At 43.0% G+C, this 27,497-nt stretch overlaps 3 protein-coding genes and 1 long non-coding RNA gene across 4 annotated transcripts; 2 read left to right on the plus strand and 2 right to left on the minus strand.

The window, feature by feature from the left end:
* The first annotated feature begins 6,381 nt into the window (after positions 1–6,381).
* LOC114363333 (uncharacterized protein K02A2.6-like) lies at positions 6,382–8,552 on the plus strand. The gene is made up of 2 exons (XM_028319021.1): positions 6,382–6,630; positions 7,007–8,552. The coding sequence occupies exon 2, from the start codon at positions 7,030–7,032 to the stop codon at positions 8,431–8,433; it is 1,404 nt and encodes a 467-aa protein (XP_028174822.1). The 5' UTR covers positions 6,382–6,630; positions 7,007–7,029; the 3' UTR covers positions 8,434–8,552.
* A 351-nt stretch (positions 8,553–8,903) lies between these two features.
* Uba5 (Ubiquitin-like activating enzyme 5) lies at positions 8,904–16,095 on the plus strand. Its single transcript, XM_028319019.1, has 8 exons — positions 8,904–9,145; positions 9,669–9,804; positions 10,336–10,532; positions 12,363–12,549; positions 12,979–13,090; positions 13,173–13,270; positions 13,762–13,959; positions 15,113–16,095. Exons 1-8 carry the CDS (start codon positions 9,009–9,011, stop codon positions 15,224–15,226), a joined length of 1,179 nt encoding a protein of 392 aa, XP_028174820.1. The 5' UTR covers positions 8,904–9,008; the 3' UTR covers positions 15,227–16,095.
* Positions 16,096–16,220: 125 nt separating this feature from the next.
* On the minus strand, positions 16,221–16,956 carry LOC114363332 (uncharacterized). The gene is made up of 2 exons (XR_003656768.1): positions 16,866–16,956; positions 16,221–16,391 (listed from the first exon to the last, which is right to left on the minus strand). It is a non-coding gene; the product is annotated as an uncharacterized LOC114363332 (long non-coding RNA).
* Positions 16,957–16,961: 5 nt separating this feature from the next.
* LOC114363328 (mutS protein homolog 5) lies at positions 16,962–27,355 on the minus strand (the record flags this gene model as incomplete). Its single annotated transcript, XM_028319017.1, has 23 exons — positions 27,228–27,355; positions 27,050–27,122; positions 26,628–26,696; positions 25,956–26,160; positions 24,637–24,865; positions 24,022–24,192; positions 23,725–23,895; positions 23,467–23,600; positions 22,985–23,144; positions 22,701–22,817; positions 22,443–22,576; positions 21,957–22,116; positions 21,272–21,410; positions 21,079–21,141; positions 20,888–20,992; positions 20,700–20,796; positions 20,249–20,439; positions 19,940–19,985; positions 19,722–19,860; positions 18,657–18,877; positions 18,050–18,195; positions 17,372–17,584; positions 16,962–17,021 (listed from the first exon to the last, which is right to left on the minus strand). Coding segments are annotated over exons 1-23 (3,171 nt in total), but the record flags the coding sequence as incomplete, so codon positions are not given.
* Positions 27,356–27,497: the final 142 nt, after the last annotated feature.

Here is a 27,497-nt window from a genome sequence, read left to right on the forward strand (position 1 = left end):
TGATCCATACTGGGACTGCCTCTAAATATGTGATTCAGCCATTCAGACATTCTGCAGATTAGTTTGCGTAGGTACTGATACGACATCTAATTTGCTGGTTCCACCTGAACCAGCTGACTCTAATCTATCAGATATCTCCTATCCGCGATCTGTGAAACCAAAAGTCTTATGTTCTTTTCTCTATCAGGGATTAACGTTTCAAAATAAAACAGCAATGAATATAAATCCGTATAATAAACAAGTAACAACAAGCCCGCGGCCCGGCTCGGCGCCGGACGCGCGCGGCATCAGCGGCGCACGCTCGGCACCGACGACTTGGCGCGCTGGATCTTCTTCAGGAGGATCTGGAACGGGGAACAAAGATTCATCATCGTCATCAAGTCATTTAAAGTCCTCTACAGAAGCACGACCAGCATTACGAAAGAAAAGGACATCATCCACGTTTCATATATTTTTGGTCCAAAATCAAAAGTGCCGGCCAACAAAAAAAAGTGCTGTATTCTGACAGAATACGTCTGCCTTAGCATTTGTTACTATGGCACCAAAGCCGTAGCTCCACTGTGCGTCGAGTATTTGAGATCTAAAAGTCATCGACTATTCATACATTTTTTGTTCAAAATCAAAAGTGTCGGCCAATAAAAAAAAAGTTCTGTATTCTGACAGAATACGTCCGCCTTAGCATTTGTTACTATGACACCAAAGCTGTAGCACCACTGTGCGTCGTAGTATTTGAGATCAAAGTCAGTCGTTTCATATATTTTTAGAACTCAAATACTACGATGCACAGTGGTGCTACAGCTTTGGTGCCATAGTAATAAATGCTAAGGCAGACGTATTCTATCAGAATACAGCACTTTTATTTTTTGGCCGGCACTTTTGATTTTGGACCAAAATGGATGATGTCCTTTGAGGACTTGGTCTACAAATCTACAATCAACACACTAGCAGTCTCCGCCGGAGAAGCATGACCCTTCCAATTTACCAGAGGCAAAATCAGAATTTAACTAGACCTTCAAGCTGGCCAGATGGGTTTGGGAGGGCTGTTCGTTTCAAGTCCCTGATGCCCGTTGTCACCATCAATCCCTAATTTTAAAGTGACTATGGTAACACTTAACAGGAATTTTGTTTTCATAGGGCTTACTTAAACATTAGGGATTGATGGTGAAAACGGGCATTAAGTAGTCGCCTTTTTCGGCAAGAATGTTATGTTGGGCAAGAATGGGGGTAGTCCCTAATCTATTCTGCTGAAACCCACATAGCTAACGCGCGAAAGTTAGAAATCCTGCTCGAAGCTCTGTGAATCTCGCTTCGCCTTCGGCCTGATCGTCACTTACCATCAGGTGAGATGCAGGCCAAGAGCTTCCTCGTTGTGGATAAAAAAAAATGAAATCTTTCTGGGGTGGGCATGTAGCTGCAAGTCCTCACCATGTTGTCGCGATCGATCTGACGCTGCTGGTTCTTTCTCGACACCGCAGCTGAAGGAACTGGCTTCCTCGTCGCCTGCTCCCGTGGGGGGATGGAACAGTAGCGGCGTAAGGGGGGGCGGGTGCCAAGCATCAGAGGGTGACACAAGTCGCGCAGATTAGTACTCAATGGCACATCTGCATGGCAAATCTGCGGTCTATGTCATGATACGGGGGGGTGGGGGGTGCGATTTACTTTAAATCTTCGAATCGGTAGGTAACCCCAAAATCCTGGGGATACCAGGGGTGCCATAGGACTTGTGACGGGGGGGGGGGGGAAGACTTAGTCTACATAGTATGATAACTGTCGTCATTTGTTTTGCAAGTCCTCACCATGTTGTCGCGATCGATCTGCCGCTGCTGGTTCTTTCTCGACACCGCAGCTGAAGGTACTGGCTTCCTCGCCGCCTGCTCCCGTGGGAGGATGGAAGACTTGATTACGACGAGGATGGAAGACTTCATTAACTGTACCACAACTCAATGGTCAATATTTTGGCTGCAAGTCCTCACCATGTTGTCGCGGTTATCTGCCGCTGCTGCTCCCATGGGGGGATGGAAGCACTAACTATTACGACAACTCTATGATCGTCATTTGTTTTAGGTGCAAGTCATCCCCCTTCGGGGGATGGAAGATTTCGTTAAGACAACTCAATGGTCGTCATTTGTTTTAGCTGCAAGTCCTGACCATATTGTCGCGATCGATCTGCCGCTGCTGGTTCTTTCTCGACACTGCAGCTGAAGGTATGGCCCTCGCCGCCTGCTCCAGTAGGGGAATGGAAGACTTCGTTAAGACAACTTAATGGTCGTCATTTGTTTTAGCTGCAAGTCCTCACCATGTTGTCGCGATCAATCTGCCGCTGCTGGTTCTTTTTGGACACCGCAGCTGAAGGTACTGGCTTCCTCGCCGCCTGCTCCCGTGGGGGGATGGAACAGTAGCGGCGTAAGGGGGGGCGGGTGCCAAGCATCAGAGGGTGACACAAGTCGCGCAGATTAGTACTCAATGGCACATCTGCATGGCAAATCTGCGGTCTATGTCATGATACGGGGGGGTGGGGGGTGCGATTTACTTTAAATCTTCGAATCGGTAGGTAACCCCACAATCCTGGGGATACCAGGGGTGCCATAGGACTTGTGACGGGGGGGGGGGGAGGTGATCGCTAAGGGTGCCAACCCATTATTACTTCAATGTGCTACGCCGCCACTGGGATGGAAGCACGCTAACTATTACGACAAGTCAAGATCGTCATTTGTTTCGGCTATAAGTCCTCACCATGTTGTCGCGATCGATCTGCCGCTGCTGGTTCTTTCTCGACACCGCCGCTGAAGGAACTGGCTTCCTCGCCGCCTGCTCCCGTGGGGGGATAGAAGACTTGATTACGACAAGGATGGAAAACTTCATTGTGTAACTGTACCACAACTCAATGGAATGTTTTGGCTACAAGTGCTTACCACTGTTTCTCGACACTGCGGCTGTAGGTACTGGCTTTCTCGCCACCTGCTCCCGTGGGGGGATGGAAGAGTTAGTCTACATAGTATGATAACTGTCGTCATTTGTTTTGCAAGTTCTCACCATGTTGTCGCGATCGATCTGCCGCTGCTGGTTCTTTCTCGACACCGCAGCTGAAGGTACTGGCTTCCTCGCCGCCTGCTCCCGTGGGAGGATGGAAGACTTGATTACGACGAGGATGGAAGACTTCATTAACTGTACCACAACTCAATGGTCAATATTTTGGCTGCAAGTCCTCACCATGTTGTCGCGGTTATCTGCCGCTGCTGCTCCCATGGGGGGATGGAAGCACTAACTATTACGACAACTCTATGATCGTCATTTGTTTTAGGTGCAAGTCATCCCCCTTCGGGGGATGGAAGATTTCGTTAAGACAACTCAATGGTCGTCATTTGTTTTAGCTGCAAGTCCTCACCATGTTGTCGCGATCGATCTGCCGCTGCTGGTTCTTTCTCGACACCGCAGCTGAAGGAACTGGATTCCTCGCCGCCTGCTCCCGTGGGAGGATGGAAGACTTAGTCTACATAGTATGATAACTGTCGTCATTTGTTTTGCAAGTCCTCACCATGTTGTCGCGATCGATTTCCCGCTGCCGATTCTTTCTCGACACCGCAGCTGAAGGTACTGGCTTCCTCGCTGCCTGCTCCCGTGGGAGGATGGAAGACTTGATTACGACAAGGATGGAAGACTTGATTACGACAAGGATGGAAGACTTGATTACGACAAGGATGGAAGACTTGATTATGACAAGGATGGAAAACTTCATTATGTAACTGTACCACAACTCAATGGAATATTTTGGCTGCAAGTCCTCACCATGTTGTCGCGATCGATCTGCCGCTGCTGGTTTTTTCTCGACACTGCAGCTGAAGGTACTGGCTTCCTCGCCGCCTGCTCCCGTGGGGGGATGGAAGACTTAGTCTACATATGATAACTGTCGTCATTTGTTTTGCAAGTCCTCACCATGTTGTCGCGATCGATCTGCCGCTGCTGGTTCTTTCTCGACACCGCAGCTGAAGGTACTGGCTTCCTCTCCGCCTGCTCCCGTGGGAGGATGGAAGACTTGATTACGACGAGGATGGAAGACTTCATTAACTGTACCACAACTCAATGGTCAATATTTTGGCTGCAAGTCCTCACCATGTTGTCGCGGTTATCTGCCGCTGCTGCTCCCATGGGGGGATGGAAGCACTAACTATTACGACAACTCTATGATCGTCATTTGTTTTAGGTGCAAGTCATCCCCCTTCGGGGGATGGAAGATTTCGTTAAGACAACTCAATGGTCGTCATTTGTTTTAGCTGCAAGTCCTCACCATGTTGTCGCGATCGATCTGCCGCTGCTGGTTCTTTCTCGACACCGCAGCTGAAGGTACTGGCTTCCTCGCCGCCTGCTCCCGTGGGGGGATGGAAGACTTGATTACGACGAGGATGGAAGACTTCATTAACTGTACCACAACTCAATGGTCAATATTTTGGCTGCAAGTCCTCACCATGTTGTCGCGATTAATCTGCCGCTGCTGGTTCTTTCTCGACACCGCAGCTGAAGGTACTGGCTTCCTCGCCGCCTGCTCCCGTGGGGGGATGGAAGACTTGATTACGACAAGGATGGAAGACTTGATTACGACAAGGATGGAAGACTTGATTACGACAAGGATGGAAGACTTGATTATGACAAGGATGGAAAACTTCATTATGTAACTGTACCACAACTCAATGGAATATTTTGGCTGCAAGTCCTCACCATGTTGTCGCGATCGATCTGCCGCTGCTGGTTTTTTCTCGACACTGCAGCTGAAGGTACTGGCTTCCTCGCCGCCTGCTCCCGTGGGGGGATGGAAGACTTAGTCTACATATGATAACTGTCGTCATTTGTTTTGCAAGTCCTCACCATGTTGTCGCGATCGATCTGCCGCTGCTGGTTCTTTCTCGACACCGCAGCTGAAGGTACTGGCTTCCTCGCCGCCTGCTCCCGTGGGGGGATGGAAGACTTGATTACGACGAGGATGGAAGACTTCATTAACTGTACCACAACTCAATGGTCAATATTTTGGCTGCAAGTCCTCACCATGTTGTCGCGATCGATCTGCCGCTGCTGGTTCTTTCTCGACACCGCAGCTGAAGGTACTGGCTTCCTCGCCGCCTGCTCCCGTGGGGGGATGGAAGACTTGATTACGACGAGGATGGAAGACTTCATTAACTGTACCACAACTCAATGGTCAATATTTTGGCTGCAAGTCCTCACCATGTTGTCGCGATCGATCTGCCGCTGCTGGTTCTTTCTCGACACCGCAGCTGAAGGTACTGGCTTCCTCGCCGCCTGCTCCCGTGGGGGGATGGAAGACTTGATTACGACAAGGATGGAAAACTTCATTGTGTAACTGTACCACAACTCAATGGAATGTTTTGGCTACAAGTGCTCACCACTGTTTCTCGACACTGCGGCTGTAGGTACTGGCTTCCTCGCTGCCTGCTCCCGTGGGAGGATAGAAGACTTAGTCTACATAGTATGATAACTGTCGTCATTTGTTTTGCAAGTCCTCACCATGTTGTCGCGATCGATCTGCCGCTGCTGGTTCTTTCTCGACACCGCAGCTGAAGGTACTGGCTTCCTCGCCGCCTGCTCCCGTGGGAGGATGGAAGACTTGATTACGACGAGGATGGAAGACTTCATTAACTGTACCACAACTCAATGGTCAATATTTTGGCTGCAAGTCCTCACCATGTTGTCACGATCGATCTGCCGCTGTTCTTTCTCGACACCGCAGCAGATGGAACTGACTTCGCCGCTAGCTCCCGTGGGAAGCACTAACTATTACGGCAACTCTATGATTATGATCGTCATTTGTTTTAGCTGCAAGTCATACTCCCTTCGGGGGATGGAAGATTTAGTTAAGACAACTCAATGGTCGTCATTTGTTTTAGCTGCAAGTCCTGACCATATTGTCGCGATCGATCTGCCGCTGCTGGTTCTTTCTCGACACTGCAGCTGAAGGTATGGCCCTCGCCGCCTGCTCCAGTAGGGGAATGGAAGACTTCGTTAAGACAACTTAATGGTCGTCATTTGTTTTAGCTGCAAGTCCTCACCATGTTGTCGCGATCAATCTGCCGCTGCTGGTTCTTTTTGGACACCGCAGCTGAAGGTACTGGCTTCCTCGCCGCCTGCTCCCGTGGGGGGATGGAACAGTAGCGGCGTAAGGGGGGGCGGGTGCCAAGCATCAGAGGGTGACACAAGTCGCGCAGATTAGTACTCAATGGCACATCTGCATGGCAAATCTGCGGTCTATGTCATGATACGGGGGGGTGGGGGGTGCGATTTACTTTAAATCTTCGAATCGGTAGGTAACCCCACAATCCTGGGGATACCAGGGGTGCCATAGGACTTGTGACGGGGGGGGGGGGGGGAGTCAAATATGTTGGACAAATTTTTAATAAACATGGTATGTCTATGGATAGGGATAGGGTAGAATCTCTAGTAAATTTAAAAGAACCCACTAATAAAGATGAGTTGCGGCAAATTTTAGGATCATTTAATTATGTTCGTAGATATGTTCCTGAGATGGCCAGTCTGATGTCACCTTTATGCAAATTATTGAAAAAGGATTGTGAATTCATATGGTTACCTAATCACAAGAAAGCTTTTGAAGAACTTAAGTTAAAAGTAAGTAGTGCCCCTGCTCTTTGTCCATTTGAACCTAATAAAAAAATAATTTTACAATGTGATGCTTCTAAAGATGGCCTCGGATGCTGCTTATTCCAAAGTGATAAAGATGTATTAAAACTAGTAGCATGTGCCTCAAGATCAATGAACCAATCAGAAGTTAACTATAGTCAAACGGAGAAAGAGCTATTAGCTATTACATTTGCTGTAAAAAAGTTTCATAGATACATATATGGCCTAAATGTAGATGTACAAACAGATCACAAACCAATTGTTTCAATTATGTCTAAATATATTTCCAAAATTGGATCCCCTAGATTAAAGAGGTTGCGATTAAAGTTGTTAAATTACAATTTAAATGTTTATTATGTTCCAGGTAAATTTATACATTTTGCAGATATGTTATCTAGAAATAATTTAAGTGTTACTGAACATGATAAAGAAATGTTGCAAATTGTGCACTCTGTGTCCATACACTTGCCCATGTCGCCTGAAAGAAAATTATTGTTTAGAAAAGAAACTAATAATGATGAAACACTTTCATTACTATGTAAATATTATCATGAGGGATGGCCAGAGGAAAACAAAGTTCCTGCTGATTGTCAACCATACTATAAATTGAGGAATAGCATATACTTTCAATCAGGGTTTGCGTTTCTTGAGGACAAAATCATTGTACCTAAAAATCTCAGATCTGATGTAGTAAAATTAATACATGAAGGCCATATTGGTATTGGAAAATGCTTGAACAGGAGTAGGAAACTGTTTTATTGGCCAAAAATGTCCCAAGAAATATATCAATATGTTATGCAATGTCACACATGTGAAAAGTTTAGATCTAGAAATTGTCATGAACCATTGTTACCACACAAAATACCTAAATTAAGATTTAGTAAAATAGGTGCTGATATATTGGAATTTGCTAAGAAACCTTATCTTGTTGTTGTCGACTATTTTTCACACTGGCTTGAACTTATTCCTTTGCCTGACAAGTCAGCAAAATCTGTAATATCAGGATTCATTGAAATTTTTTCTCGATTTGGTTTTCCTGTTGAAATTGTGTCTGACAATAATCCGTTTAACTCAAAAGAATGTTTAGATTATTTTAAAAGTAAGGACATATGTTTAACTACAAGTAGTCCTCATTATCCTAGAAGCAATGGTATGGCTGAAAAAGCAGTAGACATTAGCAAGAATATCTTAAAGAAAGCTGCAGAGGATAGTGTGGACTATAGAGAATATGTAATGTCATATAACAATGCACCTTTGGCTGGAATGGTAGTATCTCCATCACAAATATTAAATAGTCGAACCATGAGAACACTTGTACCAATTACTGAAAAAGCATTGGAGCCTGTTGTTATTAAAAATATACACAAATTGTTAATCTTGAAGCAGTCTATAAATAAATCTAAATTTGATAGGTCAGTCAGAAAAAAAGAGGTTAAATTTAATATTGGTGATGAAGTGGTATATCGTACAGGAAAGGATGAATATTGGAAAAAGGGTAAAATTGTAAAGAAATGTAAAGAGCCTAGGTCATACTGGGTGGAAAGAGATGGGAGCTTTCCAATCCGTAGAACTACAAATCATTTAAAAAAATCTTTTTCAAACACTAAGCAATTTAAGACAAGTTATTATAATGATGATTCCAGGGCTACAGAAGACAATACTACACTGAATTCTGATCCAATGATTTCATCCCCTGCTCGGGTATCTCCACCAAGAGATGTTGTCTATGATAATAATTATTGTACTAGAAGTGGCAGGGTAGTAAAACCACCTAACCGATTAGATTTGTAATTTCGGGGGGAAGGTGTTTTATTTATGGTTTCGGAACTGAATGTCAATGTCATCTGTCATTCATGTTTGATTTTTTTACAATAAAAATGTGTTGTTAATTTCTGAGAGTTTTCAATATTAAAACACTTTACAAGCTAAGTTTTGGGAGATATCCTTTCCATCATTTCTTTATTTAATTTAGCGCACACAGAAATATCAGTATCAGCAGTCAAGCAAACTTTGCAATATAAACTTTCGCAACTTTTGAAAAGTTTTTCAAAATTACGCGCGTTTAGTTAACTTATCGAATATGTGTGTATACTGTTTTTTTACTTATTTTCTTTGCGTAATATGTTTTAATATGAATTACAAACTGCTGATAAAATTATTGCTTGACTTGGTAGTCCGTACTTCCGTGGTCAGTACAATGTTGTATTTTTTTTAAGAGACTACCATATCTTGAGAAATGGAACGTATTCACTTCGTGGCATGTACCGTCAACTTGACATTGACAGGTATTATGTTTCTTCTCGTTTCTTGTGCAGTGACTAGATTCGTAAATTCCTCTAACATATTTTGCTGAAAATTCTGTGAAAATGGCTACTGTCGAGGAGTTGAAGAAGAAGGTAATGGAGCTGGAATCGAAGCTAGCCGCTTGCCAGGGAAATGTGGGTCCAGCGAGGGAGAAAATCCAAGTTATGTCGTCTGAAGTAGTCGACTCCAACCCTTACAGGTATTTATGTTTTATTTCCTTCAGATGAATATCTTTCCAATGAAACTGCTGTAAAGTAACAAGATTGAATGTTTTGGCAATGCTCTGATTGTAAAATATTGAACAAAATTGTATAATTGGGGCCCAATATGGTGTTTTCCAAAATGTGGACATTTTCACTTTCAACTGGTTAAACTTATTCCGTTCGCTTAAAAATCGTAATAATAAAGTAATAATATCACACAATAATCTTATTAAATATAAAAAATACGTATTTAGAGCTCAGACTGCCTAAGATCATAATTTAAAGTTGTACAATATCTATCAGCCTTAAATTTTGTTCTACTTCATTCTTCTTCTTTTCGTGTCGACAACAAACCTACACAGTGTCAGCCCAAAACTCCGCCACAAGAGTGGCGTTGTCAGTAGCACTCATCAAATCCTCCTGAGTGCAATTGCTTGGGCACTCAGGGCATGACATCAGGTGCTTCATCGACTGGGGAACAAAACCGCTACTACTTCATTATTTTTGTATTTATTATAGTCGTTTAATGGCGCTCAAGAGGATGGGCATAGTGGACAACTACGAGAAGATCCGTGAGCTCTCTGTGGCCGTGGTGGGAGTGGGTGGGGTGGGCAGCGTCACAGCTGAGATGCTGACTCGTTGCGGTATTGGAAAGGTATTTGTCTATGATATTTTATTTGATTGTGGAAGTAGAAGCTTGATACGCAATGATTACTTGCTTACATACCTTAAATGTGCAGATATGTACCATTCTAGACTGCATCTCAATTAACACCATAGCCCCGATTACGGTAATTTTTAACGTCTTCAATCAAGATCATCGATTCTGCGATACGATTGGTCAAAACAGCTGACGTACGCTGTTTTGATCATTACGCTGACCAATCGTATCGCAGAATCGTTGAAGCGCGTATGGATTGGAGACATTAAAATTACCGTAATCGGGGCTCAGGTATGGTTGCAGTCAAATACCTGCCTTGTATGTCTTACATAAAAAAAAGTATTCATCCTGTTATTTCTCTTTTGATAAAGATAAATTGTTTACATTCACCTTTAATTTTACTCAATGCTCAATCCTTCATCCAATCTTTTATTCCATCCATTGTGACCTTAAAATTGGAACATTATGGCCTGTAAGGCACGGCAATTGGGAATTTATTTTAGTCTCTTTATCACTGTATTTCAGCTCATCTTATTTGACTACGACAAAGTGGAGCTAGCGAACATGAATCGTCTGTTCTTCCAACCGCACCAAGCAGGGCTCAGTAAGGTGGACGCTGCGGCAGGCACGCTGCAGTCCATCAACCCAGACGTGGCCATCGATGCGTACAATTACAATATTACCACTGTTGACAACTTCCAGAAGTTCTGTGATACTATCAGGTTTGTGTTGAGAATAGTGTTCATCATTTGGTTTGTATAGTTTAGATGTATGTCTTCTTTTCATCACTTTCTTATTTATTATTTATCAGTTAATTTCACAAATTAAAATAGGCTATGTACCTAATTCAAATTATGGATGTCGTATGGCTGAAATGATGAAGTACTTTAAGGACAATTATTAGTAGTGTTAGAAAGCTAGTCAGATGCACCGTGCATGTGTACTTGATTCTGCATTGCTCATTCAAATAAGTTTGTAATTAGGTGTAGAAGCAAAATAAAATCTATACTAATATTATAAAGCTGAAGAGTTTGTTTGTTTGTTTGTTTGTTTGTTTGTTTGTTTGGTTGAACGCGCTAATCTCAGGAACTACTGGACCGATTTGAAAAATTCTTTTTGTGTTGGATAGCCCGTTAGTTCCTGAAGGCTTTAGGCTATATATCATCACACTACGACCAATAGGAGCGGAGCACCAATGAAGAATGTTTCAAATCAGTGATTTTTTTCCTTTTGAGAGCTTACGCTGCGTAAACGGTTAAAGTTTCGCAAAAATCATGTATGACAGGATTGTTCCCCTTTAAAAGTTCTAAAAAAAAGTCCGCGATAGCATATGTCTATCTTTAAAGGTTGGCTCTTAGTAACCTTTTTTATGCAAAAAAAATCTGTTTTAAGTTAATGCATTATTTACGGAGGTTTTTTCATAAACATGATATTAATCCTTATCCAAATAAATAAGTTATTCATCACAAGTATTTAATTTTAAACATACTTGCCCTTTACACCATTCGATTTCATTAAATATCTTAGGAGATATCGCAGTTTTAAAACATCATCGCAGCAAAATAATTATCAAGTACTGCGCGCGCCACTGATGGATCAATGCACAGCCTAAACCGCTGATCGTAGAGACCTGAAACTTTGACGGTGTGTTCTTTGTATGACGTAAGCATCTGATAAGAAAGGATTTTCCAAAATTCTACCCCTAAGGAGGTAAAAAGGGGGGGCGAAGTTTGTATGGGATAACGAGATTCCTTCGTCCAATCTACTTCAAATTTCGCATAAGCATTCTATAACAGAATTAATGGAAGATGTGTTTCGTATTTTAGTGAAATGCACCCCCTAACTATGTTAAAAAGGGGTAGAAAGTTATTTTAGAGGTGATTTGCTTCAAAGTTGATATTATTAATTACTCATTAGTGCATTTTTTTACAATCATGTCATGTTAAAGACTATCATACTCTAGGGGCCTCCACTTAACCTCGGAGTGGGTGCCCGCTGCGTGCGCTCGCCTAACAATTATTCATAGTAATGCATGACGGTCATGCCGCGGGCACCTGCTTGCGCTGTAGGGCCTGTAGGTAGGTATACATAAACTCATTTTCGCGCGAGAGTTTTGGCGGAGGCCCTTGAGGTAGTGGGAATAGTCTTGAGGAAAAGCTTCTTCTCCCACGGCCAGTGGCATGCTAGGCTAGAAGCTTGGTGATTCTAGCTCCCGTAGGAAAATAAAATAAAAAGTTTACCAATAATACTGCGGTAGGTGTAGTTTTCGATTTCGTTGTAAAAAGATAATACCACCGAGTAACTTTCACCGGATAAACTTTTAAAATTATTAAAAGTGCCTACCCAAAGTCATTATTCCACGCGGACGAAGTCGCGGGCACAGCTAGTTACATTTATAAGTATGAATTTTTTCAAGAATTGGCTACCAAGTTCATCATACTAAAGAAAAACTATACTTCATACATGCCTACTTTAGTTATTTTGATTACGCCTATATCCAGGAAAATTTCTTTTTTTAAGGCGACTTTTCTAAAGAAATATTTCAATTTCAGAACAGGCAGCCTGACCGGTGGCCCAGTGGACCTGGTACTAAGCTGTGTGGACAACTTCGAGGCACGCATGGCCATCAACACGGCCTGCAACGAGCTCAACCAGAAGTGGTTCGAGTCAGGTGTCAGTGAGAATGCTGTGTCCGGACACATACAGTTCATAGTGCCCGGGGAGACTGCTTGCTTTGCTGTGAGTATTTGGTAAAGAAAGTACTAAAGCCTGGTCCGTGAGCACGTAGAATTTTGTCCAATGACCCCTAGCTACCCATCCTTATCACTCGCGCGTAATTATATTGCTGTCGCGACTGTGCGACTGGCACCCGCAGTGAGTGTGCGAGCGCGACAGCAACATAATTACGCGCGAGCGATAAGGATGGGTAGCTTGGGGCCATTGGACAAAATTCTACGTGCTTACGGACCAGACTATAGTTAAAGGCTTTTTCCTAAGATTTCCACTATGATTGCTCCAATAAGTGAGAGACCTATTGAATTGAGACTATTAAAATAAATGTAATTTTTAAAAGGTCTAAGATGCTGAATAAGTTCTTTACTGGTTCCAGTTTTCTGCTTGTTTAATCGACATAGTAGGTACATTACTAAATAATAATTTTCCTTCCAGTGTGCTCCACCACTGGTTGTGGCATCGAAGATCGATGAGAAAACATTGAAAAGAGATGGTGTGTGCGCTGCCAGTCTGCCAACTACCATGGGGATTGTAGCAGGTTTCTTAGGTAACTGTGTTTGTGTCTATTTGATTGAGGAAAATCATTTTTTGACTCTATGTACGTAACTGATAATGGTTTTTTGTTCCAGTACAAAATACGCTGAAGTACCTCTTAGAATTCGGCACAGTTAGTCACTATTTAGGATATAGCGCACTCACAGATTTCTTCCCTTCAATGGCTTTGAAGGTAAGTTTTTTCTAGTTATTTAGTTAACAGCCAACTCGCTTATGTCGTGGTTTAAACCCGGAGATTTTCTTCAATTTATTAGCTTGGTTAGTATACTAGAATTGATCATAATATAAACGCCATTATGGCATTGTTCGCCTTTTAGACTGTGAAATGTGCAATAATCGTCATAATCAATATAGCCTTCCTCCAATGTTTTCCCGATTAGTCTTCCTGTACCTATTTGTATACCTAAATGTGCAAGCAATAAAGTTTCAAATAAATAAATTAAGCCCGGTCGCCGAGCACGTAGAATTTTGACCCCATTATCGCTCGCGCGTAATTATGTTGCTGTCGCGCTCGCACACTCGCTGCGGCCGCCCGTCGCACAGTCGCAACAGCAATATGATTTCGCGCAAACGATAAGGATGGGCAGCTTGGGGTCATTGGACAAAATTCTACGTGCTTGGCGACCGGACTATAGCTACTTATGAGGGTTTCTTTCCCTCCAGCCCAACCCTCAATGCGACGATAGCTTCTGCCGCGCGCGCCAAGTGGAAGTGCGCGCGCGGCCCGTCGTAGAGGTCGCTACTGAGGTCAAGGAGGACGTGGCGCCCCTCCACGCCGATAACGATTGGGGCATCTCGCTTGTAGACGAAAATAATCCTGAAGATGACGACAACAATCTGAACTTGGTTGATGGTGTGCAGGTAACTACCCATTATTACCATTAGTAGTATTTCAGTCACTATAAGTCCACTGCTGAATCGATTTGAGCCACTGAGGTGAAACATGACGCCGCGCCCTCTACGCCGATAACTCGTGGATGAGAAAACCCCTGAAGTCTACGATAATAACCTGAACTTGGTCGATGGTGTTCATGTAGCTACTCAGCATCATCATTTGAGCCATAGAACGTTCAGTTCTACTCATTTAGGTCAAAGAGAACGTCGCGCTCCTTCACGCAGATAACGATTGGGGCATCTCGCTCGTGGACGAGAATAACCCTGAAGATGACGACAACAATCTGAACCTGGTTGATGGTGTGCAGGTAACTAACTAAAGCCCGGTCCGTGAGCACGTAGAATTTTGTCCAATGACCCCTAGCTACCCATCCTTATCGCTCGCGCGTAATTATATTGCTGTCGCGACTGTGCGACTGGCACCCGCAATGAGTGTGCGAGCGCGATAGCAACATAATTACGCGCGAGCAATAAGGATGGGTAGCTTGGGGTCATTGGTCAAAATTCTACGTGCTCACGGACCGGACTATACACAGAATCATTTGAGCCATACGACGTCCACTTCTAGTCATTGAGGTCAAAGAGGACGTCGCGCACCTCCACGCTGATATTGAATGGGGCATCTCGCTTGTGGACGAGAATAACCCTGAGGACGACGACAACAATCTGAACTTGGTTGATGGTGTCCAGGTAACTATTCAGCATCATCATTTGAGCCATAGGACATAGGCTTCCTCCAAGAATCAAATTGAACCCCGACATCACGGAAAACCCCTCTACGTCGATAGAATAGAATAGAAAACTTTTTATTTGCAAGAAAGGTATACAAGCAGGCAAGACATAGATTCAAACAGAGAGAAATAAACAAGTGGACAATTGACTGCTTGTGCCCCTCTGACAAAAAGGCACCCGCTCAGCGATCGATAGCGATAGCGAGTAGGGTATTGATGAGAACAATCTTGAGGATAACCGCACTAATTGGTAGTGTTCAGATCCAGGTAACTTATTTTGATTACATGGAAGTTATTAGGTCGGATTAGGAGAACTATCAGTAAACCCTTCGAGACTGGAATGATGATGACTGCAATACGTCAAAGTAATAAATCCTTTTTCAACCCAGGTGGCATACAGCATCCCAGTTGATAACAGCACACCAGAATCAAGCACCGGAGGCGCGGTGGCCGCCTCAGAATTATCGCTCGAGGAGCTCATGCAGCAGATGAAGTCCATGTAAACATATCACGACGAGGCAAAGGTACGTTGTAGGTTGTTGTATGAAGTGGCCAAAATGCTTGGTGCCGATACTAAGCAGAAAAAAAAAATAGAAACCACAATGGATTTTGATCTTTGACTCTAAGGGGTAAGGTTTGAAATCAATTGTGGAATGTTTTATTTTGTGGTAGGCTAGCCAATGTGACAATCGAAAGAGTTTATTGAGTAGAATCACTATGATTTGCTTTTGTCCATTATTGGTTTGAATGTTATTATTGACGCCCAGAAAAACCCAACATAATAATATGTTTTTAGAATAATTATTACGGGCTAATTTATACAAACTATTGTCACTGCGCACTGCATCGCTCTCTGAAACCTTCAAACGAGCATAATTCTTCTGGACTTCAGTAATTTGATGATTTTCTAATTTGGTCAAATTCAAAAAACTTACCTCGTAAGAGTTAGAGGCGTATTTGATAATAAGCTATTTTCGTTATATAGCTTAAACATAACGAATGAAACATAAGCAGAACCTCAAGGTGGACAAACGTCATTCTAAATGCCATAAAAAGTGCAATATTTTTCTACTGATATTGTGGCAATATCGTATTACTTATTTATTATAAAAAATCTGTCATCTCATGGCAAAATATGTAATATATTTGAGAAAAGGAATAATATTGTTAATTAATTTTAATTTGAACTAAACTTGTAAAAAGCACAAACTTCCATTATGCATTTTATTTTTTACATATACAAATGTATCATTATTTCACTGTGTTAAAAGCCGGCCTTAAACTAATTTAGAATTAAAAATATACCTATTATAACTCAAATTATTAGAAGATAAAAGTCACAAAACAGAATAAACAATGTCAAATTATTTATTAATTTATTAATGAATATAAATCATAACAAAACGAAAACTTGATATGAAATCATTCCAGCAAATTAGTTATAAGAATATTTTATCTGAAGTAATGTATGTGATTGTTTTTGATATATTTTGAAATTTTATATAAATATTTATTGTTATTAAGCTAAGCTACGCATCGTATACATGTATTGGTGCGAATTTTGTCGAACGATTAAATGTCTTCTGCGAGAAGGTCGTTTTTGATTATTTCAGTGAAGCTCTTGAGTTTTGCGGTTATTTTCTTGTTTTCAGGCGGTAACTTGTTATTCTGAAACGAAAAAAGCACATAAATTACTGTAGTACGCTTTCAAATCGCGCTTTTAATGAGGTATAGTTCCAAAATACTGAACTGTTTACTGTCCTATCCATGACCACGGTAATACTATCTACCATGACATTGACAGCGTGGCGCCACCGTCAATACCGGATCGCTGGTTCCGATTTTTGCCATGTTGGAAACCATATAGTTGAACGATGGTAGCGCCCCCCTGTCATTGAGTTTGGTGGGACAGTTTAGCGTGGGTCATCTATAGATGTTCATATACTCGTATCTGTCCACGAGCTACGAGCACGAGTGTCTATACGCGAGCGGCAAAACTCTTGAATAAGAACGCGTCACTGCGCTAAAACTTGCGCTGATAATGCACAAAAATGCGAGCCCGTTGAAATCGCGCGTGTTTGTAACCCTACACGTATGAGTTGTTCTTTCTTTAGCGAAGGTCCTAAGGTTAAATATCTTTACCGTAATGCAGTCCAAGAGCTGTCTCGCGCGCCTGACGACGCCGGCGTCGATGCCGCTAGCCTGCGCTACGTCATGTGCAAAGCTGCAGACTGCACTGCCCTCTATCAGGCGGAATAGGAACACAGGCTCACCGTCTTGCAGCGTATGCTCGAAGCGCTGCCAGAAAATTTTATATGCTTACCGGAAATCCATGTTTTGTAAGAAATATTAAAATTAACAAAACTTATGTTAAATCTCCAGTTGACCTTCAATCATAACAGGTAATTCCGTGAGTCAACATTTGAGACAATTTGTCTGTGTCACACGTAATAGCGACTATAGGTAATAAATATGACAATCATGCTCGCACAAAAGGGTTCCGTGTAATACGGTAAACCGAAAACAAACAAAAACAAGTTTGTATAGGGATCTCCCCTTAATTACTAATTTTATTTTGATAAATCAGGATAGAATCTGCTGATCAACAGACAAAAGTTACAACTCTAAAAGATTTACAAAGTCGTTACCTGAAACCTCACAATCGGCGTGTTCACGATATACTTCTGTATGTCCAAGAAGTGCGTGGACAGCAGCAGATGAGGGCAGTTGTCCTCTCTGAATAGGAAGCTGTTGAGACAAGCGGCTAACAGCGCCAGACCGTCCACCTCGGACGTCCCTTTGCCGAATTCGTCGATTATGATCAGGGAGTTGGAAGTGGATTCTTGGAGAGCTAGCGCCATCTTGAATGGGGGCATTTTATTTTGATAATGATTATCGGCTTCAGCTGTGGTTGAGCGATGGAATCAAACTAGGGACTTTTTTTTTAAAGATTATTTGTAATTTGTTAGTGCACAAATTACTAATACTCCTGTTAGCCCCTCGTACTAAGCTAAAAATGCTTGTGAGTCTGAGTGAGTGAGTGATAGTGTGATGAGCTCCAGAATTTTCCATTTAAGAAAAGCCGTGTGATTCCTGTAGAATAGATAAGGACTACCCTGACTCTGACTGGTGACTAAATAAGGCCTCCCCAACCCGTCTGCCCAGCGTGAGGAGTGAAGACGAAATTCTCCTTTTGCCTCTCTGGTAAATTACATTGGAGAGAGTAGTATTTCTGCAGCGAAGAATATGACGATGACGTCTGATAACGGCCTGCTGATAATGACGGAGCTCTTAAAAAGATAAATAGTTGAAGAGAAACGTAGTACCTGTCTCAGGTCGATCAGGAAGGCAGACATGTGAGCGGCTACACATTCAGTGGACTGAATGCGGCTGTAGATGTGCGCGACCACGCCGATAGTGGCGCGCTCTGCCGGCACGAAGCTGCCGATGTGAGCCAGGTACACGATCAGACCTGGTGAGGTACACTCTGGCATAACAGGCTATGTTTTTGTTAGAAAGTAGTACCTATTTTGCTACAGGAAACGCTAGTGTTTAAGATTGATGTGAGATGACGAATATTGCAGTCATAAGAATAATACCAATATGAGAAACTAGCTTTCAATACAACAATATGAAAAACTTTATCGCGCGCGTCCCTGTTTCAAAAACCGGGATAAAACTATCCTATGTCCTTTCCCGGGACTCAAACTATGTCCCACTCCCTGCCAAACATCAAAATCGGTTCAGTGGCTTAGGCGTGAAAGAGAGACAGACAGACAGAGTTACTTTCGCATTTATAATATTAGCAAGTATAGATAATAACTGATTCAAATCGAGATCCTGCTTAAACTTCCTTGAGCAACGTGTGAAATGATTAAGCAGTTAGAAATGGTGAGAGTGGGTGGGTTCTTTGTGTATTAGTTTCATCCTTACCAATCTGCTTCATATAAACAGACTTCCCGCTAGAGTTGGGCCCTGTAAGGATCTTGACTAGGCCCGCCTCCCGGCTGCTCTCGGCGTCGTTGGGCACGAAGCAGTCGCTCGCGGCAGCGTGCAGCGGGTGCCTTCCTTGCGTGATGCTGAGCACTTTCTCTGTGGTCAGGGTAGGGCGGACGAAGCCGAACTCCTTGCATACTTTTGATATGGCTATGAGGCTGGAAGATGGAGGATGAAATTACTTGACGAAGAGATACCTAGTTCAAGTAAGGTCTTCTGACAAATAAAGGACATTTATAAATAAAAGAACGGCTCTAGAAGATGAGAAGATGATTGAAGAGTCTCTGAAGGCATTCACAGTACAGCGAGTAGACTTGAAAATCTTACTTAGCAAACACAAATGCTTTAACTATTCTGGCTTAGGGCCCTCGCCCACGACGACTTTTTGTCGCGCTGACGTAGCGTGTTGGCATCACTTCTGTAGTGCGTTGCAAATGCGACTAACGCGCGTTAGTAGCGATGCTGTCGCGCGTTTCGTAAACGTCGCCGTGGGCGAGGGTTTTGTGAGTTTGTGTGATGCTCGTTTATTTATCAACCGACTTAAAAAAAAAGGAGGAGGTTCTCAATTCGACCCGTATGTTTTTTTTTTCTATGTTTGTTACGCGATAACTCCGCCAATTATGAACCGATTTGAACCAATCTTTTTTCGGCGTATAGGTAATACCTCAAGGGTGGTCCCATTTAAATTTAATAATAGAAAAAACAACCCCAAGGGTGGAAAATTGGGGATGAACTTTTTTATACGCAATATCTCCGCCGATTATAAATCAATTTGAACGTTTATTTTTTTGTTGAATAGGTATTATCAAAAGGGTGGTTTCATGCGAATTTGAAGAAAATATTTCACCCCCAAGGGTGGAAAATTGGGGATGAACTTTTTTATACGCAATATTTTTAATTTTTATTTTTTTTTTGTGTTCACGCATTTGAAGTCGGTTTTATTTTTTAAAAAAGTTAATTATTTTATAAAATAAAATAAATCAAAAGCAAAGAAGTTTTCACCAATCCAGCTCAGAGCACTTGTCGATGACAGCAGCCAGTGTGTGGAGATTCTCCAAAATGATGGTGGTCAACCGCATCATGATACGCGTTTCGTGCGCGACTATCTCTGGATACGTGTCCCCAATCATCATGTCCAGTTCTAGAACAATAATTCCGTATTCAGTCTTTTATGGCAGCTGTTACCTACTGGAAGATAGCAAAAATTTAACTGAGCATACCTTCGCATCCTTTGCTTTTGTAATGGATGTAATCATTGTTCTGAAACTGATTATTTTTACAATTAGAGAAAATTCACAATCACACAACTCATGAACTCTCCATGATCACTTCAGCTAATGGCAGTTTACTGCTCAGCATGCAAGCCTCCCAAGAAACGCCACGAAACATGATCCACTGCTTTTTTCGTATATCTATACGAAAAAAGCAGTGGATCATGTTTCGTGGCGTTCAAGGATCTCCTTACTAATTTTTTAACCAACGGTCTTTTGAGAGCCCACAAACGTCATCTGACTTATCCTTATTCTTACCATGAACCTCATATTGGGCAGTTCCTTCTGCTCCATAGTCAGGTCGTCCGCCCAGGCCTTAACTCCTAGTAAGTAGCCCAAGTGCGGCATGTAGAGCATGGTGCACTCCTGCACGAAGCCCGGCAGCCGCTCCAGCTCCACCTTCGCCGTCTCCGACATCAGCCCGTGGAGGCTGGCCATCGTCTGCTTCTCTTTGGAAGTCATGGTCGAAAGGGTGGCGTGATGATTTTTTGAAATTAAGTGTTGAAAATTCAACTTGAACCACTTTATTGTTACAATGGACTTATCATAAAACGGGAGAAATAATGCTACCATTACATATTTTAATTGATGGTCCTTCGAGCCCGATTTAATTTTTTTGAAACAGATGAAACATGATTCGTGTAATTCTGCCACGATAAAGATTGATGTGTAAAAAGTGAATTTATAAAGCTTTGCATTTATTACTTACTCATATCAAGGTCAGGGTCTAGTCCAGCCTTGACGGTGAACTTCCCTTCAGATTTTGTCAGATCAAAGTCTATTATTCTGTTCATGTACAGAGCCATCTGTTTTATAACGAAATATAAGTAAATTATTTTATTTTTAAACCAAAAGTAGTATCCATCTAATTTAGTTTATGATAAGTTGTGTGCGTACTTCATAAAGTTTATTATTGTCGCAAGAAGCTAGTTCTTGCAGAAACTCGCTGGACCTCGCCGCACCCTCGCACATTTCACATATTAGCACTGCGTTGTATAATGTCTAAAATTAACACAATATTGAATATTAAAATGAAGGACCATTGTTCAAGATAATGATTTTATTATCTTTATCATTTTCAAACTCACATTATAAAGCGATTTCCATTGGTACGCCTTTGCAGAAAGAGCTTTGATTTTCGCTAATATTCCCTGAAATTATCATTACAAATTAAACTTGTGTATTTGTTTAAAAGGGCTCAAAGCAAAAATGAAAGCACAAAAATAGTTATAGGTCTACATTACTTTCTCAAACAATCTACAAGATAAAAGAACAACTAACGTTGACATTCTTGATGAACCGGAGTGAGGAGCACATGTTCTTCATGATGACGTCACTCTGCGGCCTCAGGAAAAAAGCTATCACGTCCTGCCGACGCCGCAGCGTCTCCAAGTCCGTGGTTGGGTGTTGCATTAACAACCTACATTACAGTTGGGGTTTTAAATAGTTTTGTTTTGCAAACTTAAAGATGAGAAGTGTCGTGAGCCTGAACCTGAAGTGTTTACGTGAATTATAAAGAGCAATTTACTCAAAAACTACTCATTCTATCTAGGTACCTGAACTTGACCATGTTTAGCATGTAGTGCATGGCCTTTCTTGTCAATCTAGACATAGGTACAACGTATAAAGGGCGTTGCACATTTATCAACCCGGAAAGGGATCGTTACCGTATCAACTCGAGGCGGTCAGTAGTTTTTGTATGGAACTCCATACTGTAACGCACGTTTATCCGCACCGTAACGCAAACGCCTCGCCTCGCGATTGACAACGCGCGAAAGGCGATGACAGCTCGCGAAAGGCGAGACCCTTTCTGAGTTGATAGGTCTGCTATGAGCTTAAGTCTACATTCATTATTTGGGGCTGCAGGACAAGACATCCATTTGACCTAGATGCGGGCAGCGTATGAACTCGCGTTGTGGGACGATCTTTGGTGGAAAGGTTCTGCTATGAAGTGGAACACTCTTACCGCATCCTGCTCTGTCCAGTCTTAGAGCTGCACTTGCTGAGCACGTAGAACAGGCTGAGCCCCTCCTTGCTGGAGCCGTGCACGCCGCGCTTGAAGCCGCTGGGGTGCGAGACCGAGCTGAAGATCTGCAGCCCGCGGTACGTGTCCTCGTCCATGGGTACTTAGAAAGGTTCTGCTATGAAGTGGAATCAAGTGGCAGTGGGCGGGGTACATAGCTCGTAGAGACGATGGTCGTTGGGGCAGACAAGTTCTCGAGTGGCGACTACGGGCTGGAAGACGTAGCGTGGGCAGGCCTCCTACTAGGTGGGCCGACGATCTGGTAAAGGTCCGGAAAGAACCTGAATGCGGGCACCGCAGGATCATTCATTGTGGAAAACCTTGGGGGAGGCCTTTGTCCAGCAGTGGACGTCATTTGGCTGAAACGAACGAACGATGAAGTGGAACACTACCGCATCCTGCTCTGTCCAGTCTTAGAGCTGCATTTGCTGAGCACGTAGAACAGGCTGAGGCCCTCCTTGCTGGAGCCGTGCACGCCGCGCTTGAAGCCGCTGGGGTGCGATACTGAGCTGAAGATCTGCAGCCCGCGGTACGTGTCCTCGTCCATGGTTACTATGTCAGCGCTATATGGGGAAGTGTGTTAAAGTCTTTCCTTGTTCAGGCTTTCGTCTAGCAGTGGATGTCCTTTGGTTGAGAGGTTCTGCTATAAAATACTCTTGGTTCTGCCATGAAGTGGAACACTCTTACCGCATCCTGCTCTGCCCAGTTTTGGAGCTGCACTTGCTGAGCACATAGAACAGGCTAAGCCCCTCCTTGTTGGAGCCGTGCACGCCGCGCTTGAAGCCGCTGGGGTGCGACATCGAGCTGAAGACCTGCAGCCCGCGGTACGTGTCCTACTATGTCAGCGCTATATGGGGAAGTGTGCTAAAGTCTTTCCTTGTTCAGGCTTTCGTCTAGCAGTGGATGTCCTTTGGTTGAGAGGTTCTGCTATAAAATACTCTTGGTTCTGCCATGAAGTGGAACACTCTTACCGCATCCTGCTCTGCCCAGTCTTGGAGCTGCACTTGCTGAGCACGTAGAACAGGCTGAGGCCCTCCTTGCTGGAGCCGTGCACGCCGCGCTTGAAGCCGCTGGGGTGCGACATCGAGCTGAAGACCTGCAGCCCGCGGTACGTGTCCTTGTCCATGGGTACTTAGAAAGGTTCTGCTATGAATTGAAATCAAGTGGCAGTGGGCGGGGCACATAGCTCGTAGAGACGATGGCCGTTGGGGCAGAAAAGTTCTCGAGTGGCGACCACGGGCTGGAAGACGTAGCGTGGGCAGGCCTCCTACTAGGTGGACTGACGATCTGGTAAAGGTCCGGAAAGAACCTGGATGCGGGCACCGTAGGATTATTCATTGTGGAAGACCTTGGGGCCTTTGTCCAGCAGTGGACGTCATTTGGCTGAAACGAACGAAGGATGAAGTAGAACACTACCGCATCCTGCTCTGCCCAGTCTTAGAGCTGCACTTGCTGAGCACGTAGAACAAGCTGAGCCCCTCCTTGTTGGAGCCGTGCACGCCGCGCTTGAAGCCGCTGGGGTGTAATACTGAGCTGAAGATCTGCAGCCCGCGGTACGTGTCCTCGTCCATGGTTACTATGTCAGCGCTATATGGGAAAGTGTGCTAAAGTCTTTCCTTGTTCAGGCTTTCGTTTAGCAGTGGATGTCCTTTGGTTGAGAGGTTCTGCTATAAAATACTCTTGGTTCTGCCATGAAGTGGAACACTCTTACCGCATCCTGCTCTGTCCAGTCTTGGAGCTGCACTTGCTGAGCACGTAGAACAGGCTGAGGCCCTCCTTGTTGGAGCCGTGCACGCCGCGCTTGAAGCCGCTGGGGTGCGACACCGAGCTGAAGATCTGCAGCCCGCGGTACGTGTCCTCGTCCATGGTTACTATGTCAGCGCTATATGGGGAAGTGTGTTTTAAAGTCTTTCCTTGTTTAGGCTTTCGTCTAGCAGTGGATGTCCTTTGGTTGAGAGGTTCTGCTATAAAATACTCTTGGTTCTGCCATGAAGTGGAACACTCTTACCGCATCCTGCTCTGTCCAGTCTTGGAGCTGCACTTGCTGAGCACGTAGAACAGGCTGAGGCCCTCCTTGTTGGAGCCGTGCACGCCGCGCTTGAAGCCGCTGGGGTGCGATACTGAGCTGAAGATCTGCAGCCCGCGGTACGTGTCCTCGTCCATGGTTACTATGTCTGCGCTGTGATGGGAAGGATTTTTAGTCTTCCCTTTCTTTAAAGTCGTACCTGACCTTAGTAGGTAAGTAGGTAGGTAGGCTTTGTTAGTATATTTTAACCATGGATTTGTCGGAAAACTGCCAATAATAGGTACTAGGTATGAAACCTAAGCTTCATTTCTTAAAACTGTATCCAGTAAGTATCAAACCGGTATTTTAACTGGGTCGTTTTAGTACTACAATGTTAGAAAAGGATCTAGGACTGATCGCCTCTACCACCATATCATTTATATCACCAAAGGCCTTTTTTATGGATGAGTCATTTCATCGAAAATCCGTTTGACCGAAAACTCATATTTATGCTGCTTGAGAAATCGGTTCCGATTGACATTACCAAGGACTTTCTTGAATGACTTTCCATATGTATAATTAGTCTTAGACCTCATAGACAAACTGAATTAAACCTACAGCGAAATCTTCTTCAACCTCAAAAACTGCGGCTTGCTATGCAGGTCCATGCAGAGCGAGGACCAGTTGAGGTCCAGATACCGCAGGAGGGCGCCTAAAGCGTGCACGCTTTGTGTCTGGTTGAAGTCCACCACTGTCCGGAGGAAGAGAGTGCGCTCGTCTTCGGAACAGTTGGGAGGTTCGTGTGGGAGGGACAGTGTGAGGATGCGGCGCTTGCAGGCTTCGAAACCTGATGGATGTAGTTAAAAGTCGTCAGGTCATTTAATCCAGTACAGGTAACGACAAAGGGAATATTTAGGAGTCATTAGGTCGTTAATTCTCTACTACAGGAATTTTTTCTACAATTTACCAGAGGCAAATGGAGGATTTGCACTTCCACGCTAGCCACCTAGCCAGACGGGTAGGGGACTTTTGATGTTCGCGTGTTTTTTTTTATTTTATTTTTTTATGCATAACAAGGCAGGTATTTGACCACAATCGCACCTGATGTTAAGTGGGATGCAGTCTAGGATGGTACATATCTGCCCTGTAAGTGCTTATTCACTCTCGCCTTGAAGAGGCCCGGATTATAGTTTTCGGGAAAGACAGCAGCAGGCAACGAATTCCAGTCCCTAGCTGTTCGCATTATAAAAGAGTCATCGAAACGCTTAGTGCGAGCTGGTGGAATGTCAACAATATAGGGATGATACGCTAACCTGCGTCTGGTTCCCCGATGATGGAAGGGGGCTGGTGGAATCAATTCGTGTAATTCTTTCGCACATTCTCCGAAGTGTAGCCTGTAGAAAACCGATAGGGATGCTTCCGGGATGTTTCTTTCTTACTCGCCTCCTACGATATCCACAGGAATAGGTGCTTGGCGGAGGAGTAGCCTTATCGAATTTAGATACCGAAACAAACATAGTAACTACAACACTATCCCAATTTAACAACTGGGATCTAACGATAGTATTCTTAGTAAACACGGAAACAATATTGTACAGGAAGAATCCTCATTACTACATAACAAGGTTAAACCACAGATTAAACACTATAGTGATTAATTGGTACACTCGTAAATAAATACAAATTCATGTTAATGCTATAATAAATACTGATTAAACAATTTATCAACTTCATAACACGCCTACTCGATCAACAATTTTTTTAGATTTCATTAAGTTTAATGGTGCCGCATCATTACCAACTAATTCGGAAAGGAAAGCAATAACTTTGGAGGGGGATAAGTGGTTTTTCACTCAGTGTCACTCAGTGGGGTTTCACAATCTCTAACAAATTATAAATACCTTTTTATCATTTGGTTAATCTGACTGTCTACTTACTGTACTCTCTCGCTGATATGAACATGAGCTTGCAAGAGCCCTCGCCGCTTCCGTCACAGTCAAAGACGGTCTTCTTGACGGCCTGCACGAAGGCGCCCTGCGTCTTGCCGTCCAGGAGCACCCTGGACGGAGCCACTTGCCGGAACAGGTTTAGAAACATCAGGAACTCTGGTGGACGGTCTACGATTTCATCTAGAATGTGGAGCTGGAGAGGTCAAGAATGGTAAGCAGAATTATTAACGCATTATTCTGGAGAGGTCAAGAATAATAAATCAAATCAAATTAAATTTCTTTATTTGCGTAATTCCAGGTACATAAGTAGTCTTACATAGATTAGACGAAGAATTATTGACACAATATTTTTTCTAATGACCTTACGTATAATAGGAGAACGGCTTTAACCTTATGACACTGATTATGACCCGCCATAGCATTAGGCCACACAAATCTACTTTCTGGTGTGTCTAGTAGGTATTATTTAATTTTGGTTTCAGGACCTGCTGAATGAATTTTCAGGACTTTATGGAGGCCTAGTTAGATTAGTTTTCATCTGACATGGCATGACCTGGGTTCGAATCTCAGGTGGATCGCAATTTATTGTGATAACTTTGTGGTGGTTTCATTTGTTTCAGAAGTTTCTATGCATTTTTTTCACATAATTATTATACCCACCTCTCCCGTCTGTAGCGTGTAGTAGGCGGCCCCCAACTTCCCGGCTCGGCAGTACACGACGAGTATTTTCTGTTAATTAACAACCCAAATTAATTACCGACTTAATTAACGTCGTAAATTTGAAACACCATTAATCTTCCCCCGTGATTTTCATATTTGAAACGGGCGCTATCGTATCATGTGAAATATTAAAAATATGTTTACTAAAATACTGTTATCAATCACCTAATACCGGTTTTAGGTACCTGTACCTACATAAAAGGAGGTTAGTTAGTAACAAGTTGATGACTTGCCTTTAGTTATTTGCATCGTGGCATTTGTTTTTGTATTATGTATGTAATTTTTTAGGGTTCTATTTCACAACGACGTTTAGATAGCTACCATACAAATACAAACGCTGTAATTTAATGTTTTCAATTTACCTCTTCTACGTCCGAATCTTCCGTAGATTCTTGATTGTTAGTAGCGTTCTGGTTTGGTGGAACATCTGTATTTCTGTGACAAAGTAAAAATAATTGGGTAGGTATGCGTGCTAAGTATTATGACTTTTTCAATAAAACTTTGGTTAAAAGTTTAAAAACAATAAAAAGATACCCTTACCTCCGACATTTAGCAATTACAAAATGATTATCCGTTTGGGACGAACCGGGAACTGTGGCACTACTACTGGTGTGAGGCTGCCGAACCACATTTGTTTGCACACTACCAAAATTACTGCTATCAGTCATCATTACAGCAATTTTAAAGATTTGTGAATCAGTGTTTGTTCACAACACAACTTGTATAAATTGGCTATTCCAAAAAATAATATTTTTCCACTATGGAAAAGCAACAGATTATATTTTTTATTTCCCGCCAATTTTGGCTGGA

Source organism: Ostrinia furnacalis, unplaced genomic scaffold, assembly GCF_004193835.3.
Source record: "Ostrinia furnacalis isolate ACB-3 unplaced genomic scaffold, ASM419383v2 OfSCF7060, whole genome shotgun sequence".
NCBI lineage: Eukaryota > Metazoa > Arthropoda > Insecta > Lepidoptera > Crambidae > Ostrinia > Ostrinia furnacalis.